The sequence below is a fragment of the Bubalus kerabau genome, chromosome 10 (assembly GCF_029407905.1).
Source record: "Bubalus kerabau isolate K-KA32 ecotype Philippines breed swamp buffalo chromosome 10, PCC_UOA_SB_1v2, whole genome shotgun sequence".
NCBI lineage: Eukaryota > Metazoa > Chordata > Mammalia > Artiodactyla > Bovidae > Bubalus > Bubalus kerabau.
Window position 1 is genome coordinate 81460251 of NC_073633.1, and position 19831 is coordinate 81480081.

Here is a 19831-nt window from a genome sequence, read left to right on the forward strand (position 1 = left end):
AGCTCAGGGGCTCTCTGCGTTCACTTTCCTGCCAGGGCTTCTAAGACCCACTCGAGAAGGTGCCTAAGGTGGGGCACCTTTCACGATTCGAGAGGGCGCCTGTGGCCTACGTGAACAGAGCAAGTCCCATGCTGGGGCTTTATTGGCTTTCTGCATAAACCAAGGAATACCAGCCTCTTTTTTCTCTCCTCTATTTTCTGAACTGCAAAATTCTTTCCTTATCTCTTTATCTATTCTTTAGCCAACACTGTCCTCCCGAGGGAATCCCTGGATCCTGCTGGGGCTGGACCCCAGCACATATCTGCTTTTCAAACTCTCAGTTAATCAAATAGATAAAATAGATTCAAATTATAGACTGTAACTTTACCTAGATTCATAAGGGGGCATACCCCAAAAAACCATTCATTCTAGACACAAGCCATTAACGTAGATACAAATATTCCAACTAAGGGTTAGTTCTGCTTAAAATACAGTTAATAAATATAATTAGACACTATACATTATAATAACAATCCAGACTAGAGCACAAATAAATGTACAGAACATGATTGCAACAAAGAAAAGTGAATTGCCAAATATCAAAGGAGAGAACAGATTTAACTGAAAAGTTTCAAATGCATTTTATTTATAATGTAACCATATTCAAGATGCTAGAGGAAATGTCCATATTTGTGAGTTCTTGTTAGCAGAAATTCTTTATTCATTATCCTGTCCAGTCTCACACTCAGAAGCCATCTTTGATTTGTCAGATGCTTCATATACTTGTATAATAAGCCTTAGGTGATTGATGATTTTCTTGTCTGCTGTTTTCATGTTAAAGCCCAACATCTTCATAATAGTTTCTCGAAAGTCAACAAGCTACAAAGAACCACCCCCCCCAAAATCAAGATATGTTATGAGTTTTGATCACCTTACTATATAAAATGAAATATTAAGAAATTTAGTTTTATTAAACATTTCTTTATGAAGTATAACATATTCTACATTCAAATATATATTTAAGCTAAAAAAACTCTATTATAAGAAATCTAAACTTACTTTTGTATTTTAAGATTTGTTTTTAGTTTTACAATTTTATAGGATAAACTTAATTTTATTGCTGCTTGCTTTTCATCCGTGAGGTAATTATTTTGGGGGCTTCTGATTTGCTGTAGGTAATAGAGTCCCCAAAGTACATATCTCTCCGCCCATTCTCTATAGTGATCAACAGGAGAGCAGATAAAATCATCCATAAATCATGCCTAAAGCACAAGTAGAGACTACCACAGACTTCATTCTGCATATATAAGCGGGGAAATAAATATTCTAAACCAGCAAAGGCTAGTTGAGAACCCAAGCTGGAGTATGCAGCTAGTTTCCTCCGGTGTCCCAGATACGGGACAGTTCACAAAGGAGGAAACACTAAAAACAAGTCTGAGAACTGGTGGATCAGAACACCGGTGTCTGTGGAAGGAAAAGAAAGGTGCATGAAAGTATGTGAGAGCAGGAAAGGCAGATCTAGAGGGCAAGGTTTCTGAGGAGGCTTATTGATAAAGGAAAAGGAAAAAGCAATCACTGGAAATTAAGGACTTATATAAACCAGAGAGTACTGCAGAAACAGACATCACATAAACCCCACCCCAAAATAAAAGGCTTGACTTCCTAAGTAAACTTTAAGAAGCTCCACTCACCATGTCAACAGAAGAGGGTGGTACTGAGTTAAGAAACCTAGTATGTAAACCCTGCCCCCTAAATACCCTAAAGTAGAAACACCTGAAATTGAGAGCACAAGGCAATTAAAGGGATTTTAAAATGAATAGATAAATGGCAAATACGCATTCAAAATTATGATGAGAAGAAAACAGAAAAGCACGAACATCCAAACTGTTCAAGGCTCTTAAGACCCTTTCTTGAGATTCTCTCTCCTGTCACAGAAACTCTAACCCTGTGGCTGTCAGTCAGACAGAAGTTCACTGAGAGATGCCAAGGAGAAATGGTGACAAAGGCCTTATATTGAAGATTCCAGGTGCTGATCCACAGCCCAGGTGCATCTCTGCCTTCTCGGAGCTCTGGTTGTTTAACTCTGATTCCACAAGGCAATCAATTCTCTTTTGTCTAAGTTGCTGCTGCTGCTGCTGCTGCTAAGTCGCTTCAGTCATGTCCGACTCTGTGCGACACCATAGACAGCAGCCCATCAGGATCCCCCGTCCCTGGGATTCTCCAGGCAAGAACACTGAAGTGGGTTGCCATTTCCTTCTCCAATGCATGAAAGTGAAAAGTGAAAGTGAAGTCGCTCAGTTGTGTCCGACTCTTAGCGACCCCATGGACTGCAGCCTACCAGGCTCCTCTGTCCATGGGATTTTCCAGGCAAGAGTACTGGAGTGGGGTGCCATTGCCTTCTCCGTTGTCTAAGTTAGCGTAGTCTAAATTGAGGTGGGTGTTTATCACTTCAACTTAAAGAATTTTAATATAGTATTCAAAGAAAACAAACCTTTTCTTGTTTTCCCAGTACTTCTTCAAGTGTGCTCTTTGCTGTGCTGAACTCAGGAGTGGCAGTTTCTAACACTTGATGGATCTTCTTTTTATCCCATCTTGCTTCTTGCTCATCAGAGTCTACTGTAGTTTTCAGATCTGTTTCCATAACTGCCTTCCCTTTCATTGCTTCAACTTTTGTTAGAGATTCCCTGAGCTTCTCAATTGTTTTGTCCTATGAGGGTAGAGGTTGTGGGAAAGGGAGAAGACTATGATTAGATCTCTTCTAAGTAATAGACAGGCATGATGCATGATAACTCATGCTTTTTTACTTTCTTCCTCTCTCTTTTTTTCTTTCTTTTACGAGCTAGATAATGTAGAAAAAGAAAATTCCACAATTTATGAATTAAGAGGACATTTCTCCACTATGTTCATCAATAACCAATAGTTAATGAGAACTTTTATTAACTAGGCATTTGGGATTTAAAGAGGTTTAACATATGTTCCATGTCCTCAAGAGTCTTAGTCTGTGGTAATCAAACACAGAAATAGAGAATAACTGGATACAGTAAGATTAAATATTCTTGATAAACAGGCAAAAAAAGTTGACCAATAAGTGTCTAATGCATCTTTGGTTTCAGGCAAAAAATGTACTTTCAAAATACTACAACTAAGCTTGATATAGCGAAGATCCAAAGATACTCTGATTCTTAAGATGAGTGGTGGATTTACAACATCTAACTTTATTATCCTATATGTTCAATATTATATATATTATTTTTATGGGTGTAAAATAATTTTTTAAGTTCAATGAGAAACATACAGCAAAAACAGTAACAGAACAAAGCTTAAGTGAATTTTTGAAAGCCTCACGTCTTTTACTTACTTTAAGGACATTTACTCTTGTCAGTTGAGTTTTCATATTTTTATTTGACAATTTCAAGTCACTGAGCTGTTTCTGAAGTTTCTGAATTTTCTCCTCTAATCTTTGAGTTGTAACAGTCTGAAAATTCTGCTGAATATTCAGTAATGTTTCTTGCTTGTTGTCTTTCTCTAGCTGCTTAAATGTTTTGCCATGCTCATCCACCTGGGAAATCTTAGATGGAGAGTTTTCCTTTACAGAAATCAACAGTATTGAAATAAAGAAGCTATGCTTTAAGATGGTATTCCATACTAGCATACCAGATCTACTCTAGACTGATAAATTATAGACTTGATTCTTATATAAATAGGATAGTTTTCACCATAAATATGCATTATAATAATTCAGAAAATAAAATGTGACAGTAAAAGTGATGGCTTAATGCTAACAAAGGTACAGTTAAGCAGACAATTTATAAACACCACGTGATAGCATGTCTTAGTTCAACTTTTCTAATAAGGTGTGATTAGGAAATAATAAAATATTTAGATAAAGGTTCAAGCAAAAAGATATCCTCTACAACATTATTTATAACATGAAGAAATACAAATGTCAAAAAATAATTAAATTACATGTGATTAATTAATACATTTCATGTATTAAGAATTAATATATTTCTTTTTTTTTTTTTCCCTTAATATATACATTTTATTGAAGTTATAGTTGACCTACAGTATTTCAGGTAGACAGTAAGGTGATTCAGTTATACATATACACATATATTATTTTTCAGATTATTTTCCATTATAGGTTATTACAAGATATTGACTACTGTTTCCTGTGCTATACAGTAAACCTTCATTGCTTGTTACATATCCATTCTTTTTTAAATTAGAAATCTAGGATTCCATTCAGATTAATACATTTCTTATAAATCAAGTTTTCAAAAATACTTACTAAGAGAAAATACTAATGATATATTTAAATGAAAGAAGCAGGATGAAGAAAAATTATGCCTATCTCTGCTGCTGCTGCTGCTAAGTTGCTTCAGTCGTGTCCGACTCTATGCAACCCCATAGATGGCAGCCCACCAGGTTCCCCCATCCCTGGGATTCTCCAGGCAAGAACACTGGAGTTGGTTGCCATTTCCTGATCTAATGCATGAAAGTGAAAAGTGAAAGTGAAGTCGCTCAATTGTGTCCGACTCTTCGCGACCACGTGGACTGCAGCCCACCAGGCTCCTCCATCCATGGGATTTTCCAGGCAAGAGTACTGGAGTAGGGTGCCATTGCCTTCTCCGATGCTTATCTCAGTTATGTTAAAATATTCATGAAAAATAATCATAGTAAAATATGCTATGCTAAGCTAAGTCACTTCAGTCGTGTCCGACTCTGTGCGACCCCATAAACGGCAGCCCACCAGGCTCCCCCGTCTCTGGGATTCTCCAGGCAAGAACACTGGAGTGGGTTGCCATTTCCTTCTCCAGTGCATGAAAGTGAAAAGTGAAAGGGAAGTTGCTCAGTCGTGTCTGACTCCTAGCGACCCCATGGACTGCAGCCTACCAGGTTCCTCTGTCCATGGGATTTTCCAGGCAAGAGTACTGGAGTGGGGTGCCATTGCCTTCTCCGATAGTAAAATATACCTATCTGTTAACACTGGTTATCTCAAAGTGGTAGAATTACTGGCTATTTTAATTGTATCCTTTCTACTATTTTGTACTTTATAAAGTTACTACCAGAAAAGAGAGAGATGGAGAAGAGGTGCAAATTTAATAAAGATACCACATCTTTTCATTATACATGAACTAAAAATTAATAAAATATATTTTAAAGAATCACTAGTTTTTCCAATAATAAAATAGATACTCCAGGCAAGGCTGGTTAAAGAAGGAAGAGAGGACTGCCCTGGTGGTCCAGTGGTTGAGAATCTGCCTGCCAATACAGGGGACACAGGTTTGATCCTTGGTCCTGGAATATTCCACGTGCATGGAGCAACTAAGCCATGTGCCACAACTACTAAGCCCACAAGCTGCAACTACTGAGCCAGTATGCTGAAACTACTAAGCCCACTTGCTCTACAGCCCATGATACGCAACAAGAGAAGCCACCTTAAGAAGAGGCTTGTGTAGCACAACTAGAGAATAGCCCCTGCCTGCTGCAACTAGAGAAAGCCTGTACCCAGCACTGAACACCCAGTGCAGCCAACAATAATAAATAAATAAATATATTTTTTTAACTTTTAAAAAAGGAAGAAAAAATGAAAATACTATTAGGAAAGAGAAACATACAGAACTAATGTACATAAATTAATTTTATAATGAGAAAAAAGTTACTTAAAATGTTATTACAAATGTCTTAATCCATTAAAAAAATAAAACAAGTAACATATTAAGGAATAAGAATGAGAATGGCACCATTTTTCTTAATAACACACTGGAAATCAGAAGACAATGGAGTAATGCCTTCAAATCTGTGTGAAAATAAAGTCTAAACCCAACTATCAACTGATCCTGAAGGTAAACAATAACAAAAAAAGACCGTGTAATTTAGTCAAAGAATTTTTTTCCCTCCAAGATACCATTTCTTAGAAATCTATTAGAAGATTTACCCCAGCAAAATAAGAAAGTAAATCAAAAGAAAGGAAGACAAAAGATTCAGCAAACAGTGCAACCTAACCAAGAGATTGGAGAAGAAAAGTCACAGGATTATAGCTGTGCCCAGGCCCACAGAGCAAACAGTCCAGACTGATGCAAGAGAATTAAGGAGTCTGGATGAGAAAGAATGGGAGATTTTTGTATATTATAAGATCATCTGACATAGTATTGGGGAAAAATTAATAAGTGAATGTTGAAAATTATACATATGAAAATACAAGAAAACTATCAACTCTAGGAAAAATAACACACACTACTACAAGAAAGGAAATGTCACAAGAGTATAATACTGGGCATTTTGTAAACATTATTTAGTGTCATAGTGAAGTAAATGCTGATTATGGGTTTAGCTAAAAATACTGATATAGCTATACTGGGACAATAGAAGGTGGAGGGGGAAAGAGATAAACCTTCATCTATCATATGATAGGAAGTCAACAGATAATGTCTAAAACAAATAACTCAGGATATACCAATATAAGGGCTTCCCTGATAACTCAGCTGGTAAGAATCCACCTGCAAGGCAGGAGATCCTGGTTCAATTCCTGGGTTGGGAAGATCCCCTGGAGGAGGGCATGACAACCCAATCCACTATTCTTGCCTGGAGAATCCCCATGTATTGAGGAACCTGGCAGGCTACAGTCCTTGGGGTTGCAAAGAGTTGGACATGACTGAGCTCCGAGTAAGCACAGCACAGCACACATAGCAGTATAAGCAAATCATTTAAGAAAATGGAGTTTACTACCAGAAGCAATAGCTAAAAAGGTTAAAAGTAGTTCCCTCTGGGAAATAGGATAGGTGGAAGTACAGAAGTGGGCTGCTGCTTTTCAATAGAAGACTCGTGGTATATTTAATTAAAAAAAATGTATGTATAATATATACATATAAGTGTAGAAGAAAAAAATTCTAAATAACTGCAGCTCAAAGAAGAAATGAAAATTAATAGAAAAATTATAAACACTTATAAAATACAGTGAAAGAACTTCATATAAAAATATACTGAACAACTTTCAGAGGAATATTTACAGCTTTTGCTGTTTTTATGAATTAAAACAAGGGAACCCCCCCCAAAAAAAGAGCATATTTACATAAGGAAAAAGAGAAACAAAGGGTATAGATTTAATAAAGGTACCGTATATTTTCATTATGTATACATCAAAACTAAACTGGTAAAATGTATATAAAAAAGAACCATTAGTTCTTTGGAACGATAAAATAGATGTCTCAGGCAAGTCTGGTTAAGGAGGAAAAAGAGAAAGTGAAAACACACAATATTAGCCAGGAGAAACATACAGAATGCATAGATATAGAAAACATGAAAAGAATTCTAAACACCACTTTGTAACTCAGTGGCAATAAGTTGAAAACCTAAAAGAAATACATTGTTTCCTATAAAACTATAATATTCAACTGTGTCAAGAAAACCCTAGAACTAAATTATTGGACTTAATAAGTAAATTCAGTAAGGTGGTACATGTGTGTGAGCTCAGCTGCGCAGTTGTGTCCGACTCTTTACGACCCATAGACTGTAGCCTGCCATGCTTCTCTGTCCATGGGATTCTCCAGCCAAGAATACTGGCGTGGGTTGCCATTTCCTTCTCCAGGGGATCTTCCTGACCCAGGGATTGAACCCAGGTCTCCGGCATTGCAGGTGGATTCTTTACATCTAAGTCACCAGGGAAGCCATTAAACTTTTAAATACTGAGGAAACTTCCTGGTGGTCCAGTGGATAGGACTCAGCACTCTCACTGCCAGGGCCCTGGATCTGATCTCTGGTCAGGGAACGAAAATCCTGCAAGCTATGTGGTGCAACCAAAGGGAAAAAAAAATACTCATACACTGTATTGAACTCATACATTAATTGAACACATTTAGAACTCAATCCCATGGAGAGAGGGGGCTTCCCAGGTGGCGCTAGCGGTAAAGGATCTGCCTGCCAATGCAGTAGATGCAAAGAGATGCGGGTTCAATTCCTGGGTCGAGAAGATCCTCTGGACTAGGAAACGGCAACCCACTCCAGGATTCCTGCTGGAAAATTCCATGGACAGAGGGGCCTGGTGGGCTACAGTCCATGGGGTAGCCAAGTAGAACATAACTAAGTGACTGAGCGCACACACACCCACCATAGAGGGAGAAAGCACCAGTGTGGAAATACATATGTATGAACATACTTATTTCAGCATTATTTGTAGTGGCATAAAAAGCAGGAATAAGAGAATGACCATCAATAGTTCTTAATAGGGAACTGGTTAAATAAGTTATATATAGAGCATGGAATATTATGCAACTATAAAGGAATGAGTTAAACCTGTATCTTTTGATCTAAGGAAAGACCATGAAGTACTTACTTATCAAGTAAGATGAGTATTTTGACTAGTACAGTCCAAATTTTGTAAAAATGTCAACATTTACATATATGTATATACTCATATATTTCCATAATCACTGCAATAGTTATAGAAGATATAGACACACTGGTTACTGAGGTGAAATAGGCAGAAAGAGGGTTAGAGACGATTATTATTGTTTTCGCCAAATCTTTTAGCATGGTTTCAAGGGTTGTGGAATGCATGTGCTATTTATATAGTCTTAAATTTTAACATAATATATTTTAAAATATTTATGTGGAAATGAATCATTGTCAACTACATTTTCAAGAGCAGAGGTAGAAGCTGGATTCATCTTTGTGCTCTGGAGTGCATTGCCAATACCACTTTACCAAGTGCTGGAAGTTTTTAAAAACTGGGTGATCAAACCATATGGGATGAATGAATGAATGAATGGAATGACAGACTCAATAGTGGGTGAGTGAGTTTATACTCTGGGCACAAGTATAGAAATAGTATAGCATGGGTATGGGTATGACATGCAATTCTGTGAAGAGGTAGTGAAATAGAATCAAAATCTCCTGAAAAACATCCTACCTAATCCCATTCCACTTTTAGGATTGACTTTATAGATGTAGAGAAGCAAAAAATAGAAAAGGAAATGGTCTATAAGGTAATTATTGAGGAATTTCACCAACAGCCCCTTCCCTGACACAGTAGCTAAAATTCCATCTTTAGAGAGTCATTTCTTTGAATTCATTTCCCTCTAATCTTTTTTTAAAAGTATATTAAGAAGTATATTGTTTATTAACGTATATGGAATCTAGAAAAATAGTACTGATGCACCTATTTACAGAGAAGAAATGGAGATGCAGATGCTGAGTGTGGACTGGTGGACCCAGTGGAGGAAGGAGAGGGTAGGACAAATTGAGAAAGTAGCACTGACATATATACACTACCCTGTGTAAACAGGTAACGAGCAGGAAGCCGCTGTGTAACACAAGGAGCCCAGCCTGCCGCTCTGTGATGATCTAGAGGGGAGGAACGGGCGGGAGAGAGGCGCAAGAGGAAGGGAATATCTATATCACTATGACTGATTCACACTGATGTATGGCAGAGACCGCCACAACATTGTAAAGCGATTATCCTCCAATTTAAAAATATATATAAACAAATGCCCTTATAATATCAAATGTGTACAGTAGAAAAATGGGAGATATGGAATAATGAGAGGTATTTTGATAAAATCAGAAGGTTCAAAATTTGTAGCAAAATTTCCTCCCTTTCCCACTATTAAAAAAGTACAAATAGTATTAATAGCTTTGAACATGTAAATGATATAAGATGATCATTTTCATTGTCAAAAAAATGCCTTATACTTCAAGAAATTCTTACTTTGTTCGTGTCCAAGTCTAATTTCCCTTGAAAAAGGTCATTAATAGAAATTTTTCCTTCCAGACATTTCAAGAGTCTTTTTTGTTCCATATACTTTTCCTCAGTGTCGGATAGTTCTCCAGCAGTTTCTTCAGTGTGATGAGATTGCTTCTCCAATCGTTTAGTGAACATCTGCATTTCCTGCTGGAGGACTTCAGCTCTCTGCAGGGAAAAAAAAAATAGATAAAACACCCCAATGGTCCATGATTTCTATTTTCAAAACTATGTACAAGTTCTACTTATATTAACATTGTAGTAATGAAATTAAAAGACTCTTACTCCTTGGAAGGAAAGTTATGACCAACCTAGACAGCATATTAAAAAGCAGAGACATTCCTTTACCAACAAAGGTCCATCTAGTCAAGGCTATGGTTTTTCCAGTGGTCATATATGGATGTGAGAGTTGGACTGTGAAGAAAGTTGAGTGCCGAAGAATTGATGCTTTTGAACTGTGGTGTTGGAGAAGACTCTTGAGAGTCCCTTGGACTGCAAGGAGATCCAACCAGTCCATCCTAAAGGAGATCAGTCCTGAGTGTTCATTGGAAGGACTGATGTTGAAGCTGAAACTCCTATACTTTGGCCACCTGATGTGAAGAGCTGACTCATTTGAAAAGACCCTGATGTTGGGAAAGATTGAAGGCAGGAGGAGAAAGGGACGACAGAGAATGAGATGGCTGAATGGCATCACCAACTCAATGGACATGAGTTTGAGTAAACTCCGGGAGTTGGTGATGGACACGGAGGCCTGGTGTGCTGCAGTCCATGGGGTCCCAAAGAATTGGACACGACTGAGCGACTGAACTGGACACTAAGTTACTAAATAGATGAATGGGGAAGATGTTTAAGAAGACTCAACATGTATAAGCTGGTTTTAAAAAAAAAGAAACAAAGGTTTGATATACAAAAATAAGACATTTTAGTGAATACTGAGAAATAAAATAGTATAATGAATTTTAAGAGAGAGTGTGTAAAAAAATTGTAACTGTACAATAAGCATACTACTTATGTTAGGTTTTACTAACTGAATTTAAGCAATACCTATTTTCACTTGAATGTTAGGATGAAGAGTGATGAAATTTTACTACAATAATTTGAACATAACAGGAGATATATCCACTTGAACTTGCTGGATCAATCTTGACAGACGTGACCAGTAAATTCACACAAATGACTGACTTGATAATTTACTTCACTGCACTGACTAAACTGACCAGTGTTTGGTCATGACAGAAGCATTATCCTCACCATACCACTATTTTTAAGCTAACATTCATTGAGCTTACACTGACCTGTACTAAGCATTTATTATGTATTAATCCATTTAATCCTTACAACCATTCTGTGGTACACAAACTATATCCCCCCTAAACCCACTCCCACTCCCGCCAAAATTTACAAAACTGAGGCACAGAGAGCATAAATAACCTGCCCCAAAGCACACATTCAGTAATTGTAGAGCTGGAATTCATACCCGGCCTCTCTGCTCTTAAACACACTATATTACCCCTATTGTGATAATGGACATCTTCATCCCTCTTATCACTATAGTAATAAAAATAAAATCAGGGCCACAGGGTTCACTGACGACTAACATCAAAATCCACATCTTAAAACTAATTTGAAGGAGGAACTCATCCGTCGATACACTTACGGACTTCCAAGATTGCTCATTTGCACCAGTCTCCAGAAGGCTCTCTTTCACAGCTTCCTCTATGGCTGGTGTGGGCTCAGCACTGTTGCTGGGAAGGGCAGACAGCTGACTGAGGAATTTCTGAAAGTGGGATCGCGCTGTTTTAGTTTCCCAGTTGTATGAACGTGGAGGTCTGTCTAACTCAAGTATTTGTTTTTCCTCATGGATCAAATCTTGTTGACACTTATCCCAAATTTTCTGTCCATCTTTTGGTCCTTCAGAGCAAAAAGTGTTGTCTCTCTCAAAATTTTTGACCAGGATAGCGTCATCCTAAATATACCAACACACGTGTTAAAATTCTCATTTGGAATTTAGTATCGAGACATCTATTTCTGTCCTTTTGAAATATAAGTATAGTCATAATACAGAACTTGAGGAGAAAATGCTCTCTATAGAAACAAAGAGTTACAGAGTTATAAGACAGACAAGAAAATACTCATAAGAGTAAACTAGAACATCAAGAGGTATTAAAATACCTCTTGGGGGGCATGTGGGAAGGGCAAAAAACCTGATGTTATGGAGAAAGTATTTTGAGAACACAGGAAGTTTAACTTAGAGAAGTAGCTAACCAACTGCTCCAGTTTATGAAGGAACTGTTTACAGAATATTTTGAGGTAATAAATGTAGAAGGAAAGATAGAATTTCGCAGCTCAGCATTTTGGTTCTGCTAACAAAATAACTGATTCAGGCAAGGATCATCAATGAATGCGAAGACTATTAGGTGCAAAGTTGGCAGGGAAATGGATATTTTCATAAAGACTTAATTATGATTATAGAACATCATTTAATAGTAACAGCTTTGATAATGTAAAAGTACAGATAAGTCACATTTCTTTCCCCCAACCTTTCCCTTGTAAGCACCCTGCTTTCATTGTAAACAGGAAAAAATAGAAGATAACGCAATACTACTCCTTCACCCTCCCTCTCCCAGGAAGATTCTGCCTTTATAAATTCTTTTCACCTTCAATTCTGAAAACTGAGTAAATAAGTTTGCTTTCTGGACTTTTTGTCATGTGAAACTTGGAGAGAGAAGGGAAGCTAGAGTTGTTGAAGTAATGATGGGTTTGTCTCACTAAAAGCCCAGGAAGAAAAAAAAAAAGAGGTAGAATAAAAGAGCAGAGGAAGAAAAGGTCAGCGCTACATAGACTGGTGTGGGAGAGTTTTTCAGAGATATGACAGAGAAGTGAAGAACATAGAAAGGGTTACTGTGAATTACTTGAAAGAGGTAATTAAAAATTGGAATTACTTTAAACTCTGAAAGTAGTTGCTGAATTTTTTAAGTGGAACCCTTCACATTAATTGGATCACGATGGAACTTATTTTACATTCAGAATATTATAAACCTGGAGAAGGGCATGGCAACCAACTCCAGCATTCTTGCCTCAAAAATTACACAGACAAAGAGGAGCCTGGCGGGCTACAGCCCATGGGGTTGCAAAGAGTTGGACATGACTGAAGCAACTTAGCGTGCATATGATAAACAATTATAGTCTACGGATTTCAGAATAAACTTTTACCACTTCCTTGACAATAATTCATCTCCCATCCTCCTTCAGCATTCCTCCATAAAACTTCTATTCATCCTGTGAATTGCTGTCTACTAGGGACCAGGCTAACCTCCTCCTTCTAAACCCAACTCATGCATACATCTAGATTTCAATATCCAGTGTGGATGATCCACCAGTTTAGTTTTGTGACCCTTGTGCCTCAGTTTCAATGACTTTCTTCTACACTCCTACTCAATCCTTATACTCAAATCCAAAAACCCATATTTTGTCAGCAGCAAGAACTACCCCATACCAGAAATTTAAAACTTCAATATTTCACTCTCTAACCACCACCTCCTCCCAGTTCTCTCACAGCTCCATTCCCTCTAACCTCCTCTTTAGTATCACAGAGACCTTCAGATCTGCCTTGCACTTTGTCTCCATACTTCAGAAACGCTTTCAGTTCACTGTGCTATACTGCTTCCTTTTATCCTCCACAAGAAGAGGGCCAACAAACCACTCAACATTTGCCAATTATCTCCTGGAATAACATAAAGTAACAAAAATCCTTTTTCTTCAAAAATCAATCCAAATTTGTTCTCACCTTTGTCATGAAACTATCCAAGGAATCTTCTTGTTCTTTCATACTCATATATGGGGAGAACCTGTTAGCACCTGCTAACTTTTTCTCCAAAAGGTCTGCTTTTCGCTCTGCTCTTTTTCTTTCAATCAGATGTACTCTGTGTAAGATATTGGTAGGTAACAATATCATGAAACCAATTTTTCAAACTTCAAATAATAACAACAAATATCCCCACTTAAATTAAATATGTGTACCAAATAAAAATGTATTCCTTATGAAAAGAGCTGTGCAAGTTCCTGGCTTAATTCTAGAAAGAGATGAGAAAAGGCAGAGAAATGGAGAGAATGATTCCATGTTAAGTCTGTAGTAGTTCCCCTGGGAGAGGTCAATCTTGAAACCACTCTTTTTCAAGAGGAAATTTAAGTATGAATATGTCTCTGCTACTATGATAATATCGTGATGATCAGGAGGTTCCACATGGGTACAATTACCATGGGCCTGTATTTGCAAGTTCCATATCCATGGATTCAAGCAGCCATGGATTGAAACTATTCAAAAAAATTTTTTTCAGAAAGTTCCAAAAGGCAAAAATTAAATTTATCTTACACAAGCAACCATTTACATAGGATTAGCTATTACAAGTAATCTAGAGTTGATTTAAAGTACACAAGAGATGTGCATAGGTTATATGCAAATACTGTACTATTTTATATAAGGGATTTAGCATGTGCAGATTTTGGTACTCTCAGGGGTCCTAGAACTATCCCCTGCAGACACTGAGGCACAAGGGATGAAGGACAACTGTATTCCCATTTTAGTAATACCCGCATGGGCTCTTTAACTGAATCCCTGAATAGAGTTTCAAGAAAAGTAAAGGAATTAGAAATGGAACAACAGAAAACAGCATATGTAAAAACTTGTTTTATTATCAAACACAAACAACTAATTATTTGGTTCTTGTTTTGATTAACAATTGATAGGTTTGGTAATATTTTCTACCTTGAAGCTAAGTTAAAGTTTCAGTCTACCTTCCATGTTTGTTATATTCTTCTCTATAGAAGATTTGCATCCTACAGAATTAGTGAATATGGGTCAGGTCAAAGAAAATATCTGAATTATCTAAGAGAAAATATAATTCAATAAAATTATATTGGAGACATGTAGGTCACACTCAAAAGGTCATTCCTTGTAATTATAGCCTTAGAATGACAGTAGACACAGAATGAGATAGAAACAATACTTTAAAAAATACTTCCCAAGAATTTTTGTAACCTGATGAAAAACATCAATTGATAGATTAAGTAAATTCTGCAAATCCAAAGTAGGATAGATACAAAGGTGGCCACACCAAGACATATCATCAAATTTCTACCAATTAAAAGTCAGATAAAAAGCATATATTACCTTCTAACATATAGCTATAAGACTGAACACTGGCTTTTCAAAGTAAGTCAGTCAAAGTAAGTCAGTTAGAAGATAACTGAAGAACACTTTAGAGTGCAGAAAGAAAAAATACTGGCAACCTAGAGTTCTCAGTAAAAACAAACAAACAAAAAAAACCTTTCAGAAGGAAGAATGAAAAAATTCATCCTTAGAAGAACTGCATTAAATTGCAGAAAAATTACAGGCAATTTTTCAGGATAAAGGAAAACGATTCTTGGTGGCTACACAGGAATGAAGAGCACCAGGAGTGAATGTGGGGGTCAATAGAAATTAATACTGAAAATTAATATCTTATGAGATTTACAACATTTGGAAAAGTAAAATGTATCATAACAATAGTACAGGAGCATAAGATGGGTAAGTAGAGTTACATTGTTAGATTTCTATTTTCGGATAACATAACAGCACTAATCTAGACTTTAATTGTAATCAGAAGGTCTAAGGTAAAAAGTTAATGATAATTTAAAAGATAGTTAAAAATAACACAGGAGAAAAATAGTAATAAAAACTTGATTAATCTAAAAGAAAATGGTGGGGACTTCCCTGGTGGTCCAGTGGTTAAGAATCCACCTGCCAATTCAGGGGACACAGGTTTGACCTCTGGTCTGAGAAGATTCCATTTGCCATGGGGCAACTCAGCCTGTGTGCCACAACAATTGAGCCCATAAGCCACAACTACTGAAGCCCACATACCTACAAGAAAAGCCACCACAAAGAGAAGCCCACACATCGCAACTAGAGAGTAGCCTCTGCTCACTGCAACTAGAGTAAGCCTGCACACAGCAGTGAAGAACCAGCCAGCCAAAAATAAATGAACAAACAGTCAAAATGGATCAAAGATACAATTTTAAGTATTAAAACAGTAACTATTAAAATAAAACATGTGTAAATCTTTGTGATACGAGATTAGGTTTCTTTGCTATAACACCAAAGACACAAAATGACAAAAGAAAAAAAAGGTAAGCTTCATCAAAACTTTTTGGAAAACAGCCTGGAAGTCCCTCAGAAGTAACCTCAAAAAGTTAAACATAGAGTTACTTTGTCATGTCATGTGATGTGAAGTCGCTCAGTCGTGTCCGACTCTTTGCGACCCCATGGACTGTAGCCCACCAGGCTCCTCCATCCATGGGATTCTCCAGTCAAGAATACTGGAATGGATTGCCATTTCCTTCTCCAGGGGATCTTCCTGACCCAGGGATCGAACCCAGATCTCCCGCGTTACAGGCAGACTGCTTTAACCTCTAGGCCACCAGGGAAGAGTTACTTTACAACCTAGCAATTCTACTCCTAAGGCATTTAACTAAGAGAAATAAAACTTACAGTCATGTAAGAGTTCATACAACAATGTACATAGCAGCTCATTCATAAAGTCCCTTGCAAAGGAAGCAGCCCAATGTTCCATCAACTGATGAATGGACAAACAAAATGTGGTATAACCTTGTAACAGAAATTATTCAGCCATAAAAAAATTAAGTACTGATTCAGGCTAAACATTGATGTATCTTGAAAACATTGTGCTAAATTAAAGAAGTTAGATACAGAGGCCATATATTATAACATTTCATTCATATGAAATGTCCAGAAGAGGCAAGCCCAAAGAGAAAGACGTAGACTGCTGGTTGTCAGAAACTGGAGAGAGTGGATTGGGGAGTAACTACTAGTAGACATGGATTTTTTTAGGGGTTGATGAAAGTGTTCTAGAATTAGAGTGTGTGATGCTTGTACAACCTTGTGAATATACTAAAAACTACTAAATTGTATGCTGCAAAAGGGTGATTTTAATGAAATGGAAATTATATCTCAATTAAAAATTTAATTTTGAGTCAGGCATGTTAAATTTTGTTAGATTTAAATTCTGTGATCAGTCAGGAATATGAAGTTCATATAATTGCAAGCTTATGAAAAATGAGTGAAATTTTGAAAACAAACTAGAAAATTCCCTACCTTAGAAGATTTTCTAGTTCTGTAATTCTTTCAGTTAGATCCCAGTTGCCTCTTTCAAGACTCTGAATACTGGTGTTTTTCAAAGATTTAATTCTGGTTAGAGAAGCAATAAGTTCCTCTAAGCCTTTGATATCGTCTTTCAGGGACATTATCTGGAATGACTGTTGCACATTATTTTCTTTGTAAGTTTCTAGCTCACTCTTCATCTCTTGCAATGAAGTTTCTTTTATGAAAAGTTTGTTTCGAAGATTTCTTAGCTAATGAGAAAAGGAAAGTGTTATTTTAAGGTCATTTATAATTTTGGTTTTAGAAAATCCATGATTTTAAATCATTATGAGCATTTAAATTTACATTATACAACAAAATGAGGATTTTTGAATCTCCTAACAGTAGATTCCAATATTAAATACATTAAAAAAAACTTATTAGGGCTTCCCTGGTGGTCCAGTGGTTAAGAATCTGTCTTGCAATGCAGGGGACATGGGTTTGATTCCTGGTCTGAGAAGATCCCCAAAATGCTGCGAGGTAATAAAGTCTGTGAGCCACAACTAGAGAAAGCCTGTGCGCAGCAACAAAAGACCCAGCATTGCCAAAAATAAATTAATTAATTTAAAAAATCATATCAAATTGACACAAAGGATTTGGAATAAATAATTTTAATCTCATCAGCATTAAACTTATGGTTCCCAAGGGATAAGGAGGAGAGGGATAAATTGGGAGACTGAATCTGACATATACACACTACTATATAGAAAATAGATAATAAGGACCTACTGTATAGCACAGGGACCTCTAATCAATATTCTATAATGACCTATATAGGAAAATAATCTAAAAAAGAGTAGACACATGTATAACTGATCCACTTTGCTATACACCTGAAATTAACCCAACATTGTAAATTAACTATAATAAAATTTTTTTAAAAAGTTTGATACATGTAGTGGAATATTCAGGAAAGTCTGAAAAAATTACAGCTTGTATAATGAAAAACTGTGATTGAGAAATATTTTGATTAAAAAGTCATGACTTTACGAATTACAAAAGAAAACAAAAACACCACTCTTGCCTTACAGGCATACCTCAGAGATACGACAGACCACTGATCCATGGAGACTGAATTAGCAGGTATGGAAACAAATTTAACCTCATTGTACATCTCCATCAGAGCTCTTGGGTGACCAAGAGCAATAATATTTTGAAATGACTTTTTTTCTCTCAACAGTAAAACTCAACAGCAGGTTTAAAACACTCAGTTACCCCATGTTGTAAACAAATGTGCTGTCATCCAGGTTTTGTTGTTCAATTTACAGAGCACAAGCAAAGTAGATTTAGAATAATTCTCAAGGGTTCTAAGACTGGGATTGATCATTGTCTTCAAATGAAAGTCACCAGCTGCATTAGCCTCTAACCAGAGAGTCAGCCTGTCCTTTGAAGCTTTGAAGCCAGAGACCGACTTCTCCTCTCTAGCTATGAAAGCCCTAGATGGCATCTTCTTTCAACAAGAGGCTGTTTTGTCTACATTGAAAATTTGTTGTTTAGTGTGGCCACCTTCATTTTGACCTTAGCCAGATGGTCTGGATCTTATTGCAGCTACTATGTCAGCACTTGCTGCTTCACCTTGTATCTTTACGTAATGGAAACAGCTTTTTCCTTAAACCTATGAACCAACCTCTGCTAGCTTTCAACTTTTCTTCTGCAGCTTCCTTACTTCTCTCAGCCTTCCTAGAACTGAAGAGAGTTGGGGCCTTGCTCTGGATTAGGTTCTGGCATAAGGGAATGCTGGGGCTGATTTGATCTCTCTCCAGATCACAAGGACTTTATCCATATCAGCAATAAAGCTGTTTCACTTTCTTATCGTTTGTGTGTTCACTGTAATAGCACTTTTAATTTCTTTCAAGAACTTTTCCTTTGCATTCAATATTCAACAACTAAGCTGACAGTTTGGGGCAAGAGGCCTAGCTTTCAACCTATCTCAGGTTTTGACTTGCTTTCCTCACTGAGCTTAATCATTTCTAGCTTTTGATTTAAAGTGAGAGATCTACAACTCTTTCTTCCACTTTAACACTTGCATTTGATTGTAAGGTTATAAATTGGCCTAATTTTAATATTGTTGTGTCTCAGAGAATAGGGAAGCCAGAGAAGAGGAAGAGAGATGGGGAACGGCAGGTAGATGGAGCAGTCAAAACTCCCAATGTTTACCAACTAAGCTAACTATCTTATATGGGTACAGTTCATGGTGCCCCAAAACAATTACAATAGTAACATCAAAAATCACTGATCACAGATCAACACAACAAATAAAACAATGAAAGAGTCTGAAATATTGCAAGAGTTACCAAAATGTGACACAGAGGCACAAAGTGAGCAGTTGCTGGTGGAAAAAGAGCCCTGACAGAGCTGCTCAATGCAAGGCTGCCAGAGACCTTTGATTTATAAAAAAAACACAGAATCTGTGAGGTGAAATAAAGTGGAACGCAATAAAAGAGGTATGCCTGTTATTGTTTATGTTAAAGAATCCAATTTTTTTATAAGTTTGATGTTGGATTTGGACATAATGAAACCTGAAATATATTTAGAACTTAACGAAATTTAGGTACCCCAAAACTCAGATAGAGCTTGTTGATAAAAACTGTCAACAAAGGATTTATATCTAAAATATATTAATATAAAGAACTCTAAATTCTCAGAAAACAATCTGATTTTAAAAAATGGGCAAAAGACTTGAACAGAAATTTTACCAGAAAGGATATATGGATGGCAAACAAGCACATAAAAATAGATTCAACATCACCAGCCATTAAGGATATGCAAATAAAAGCCACAGTGCAATAACACTCCCCATGTATTAATATTAAAATATATAAAATACAAAACAGGGACAACGCCAGATCTGGTGAGGATGCAAAGAAACTGGATCACTTATATGTTGCTGGTAGGAAGAAAGAATGGTCCAG

At 36.7% G+C, this 19831-nt stretch overlaps 1 protein-coding gene across 6 annotated transcripts in view; it reads right to left on the minus strand.

The window, feature by feature from the left end:
* Positions 1–238: 238 nt before the first annotated feature.
* Positions 239–19831, minus strand: part of LOC129621657 (coiled-coil domain-containing protein 170-like) — a 38556-nt gene continuing 18963 nt past the window's right edge. For 5 of the 6 annotated variants that reach the window (XM_055538332.1, XM_055538334.1, XM_055538330.1 and 2 more), the window contains 7 exons: positions 16875–17131; positions 13509–13644; positions 11379–11687; positions 9689–9889; positions 3338–3565; positions 2471–2686; positions 239–858 (listed from right to left, as the gene is read on the minus strand). In XM_055538332.1, coding sequence (XP_055394307.1) covers positions 697–858; positions 2471–2686; positions 3338–3565; positions 9689–9889; positions 11379–11687; positions 13509–13644; positions 16875–17131 — 1509 coding nt within the window. In that variant the 3' untranslated portion in view covers positions 239–696. The remainder of the gene's footprint in view (positions 859–2470; positions 2687–3337; positions 3566–9688; positions 9890–11378; positions 11688–13508; positions 13645–16874; positions 17132–19831) is intronic. The other variant, XM_055538335.1, reaches the window with a different exon arrangement.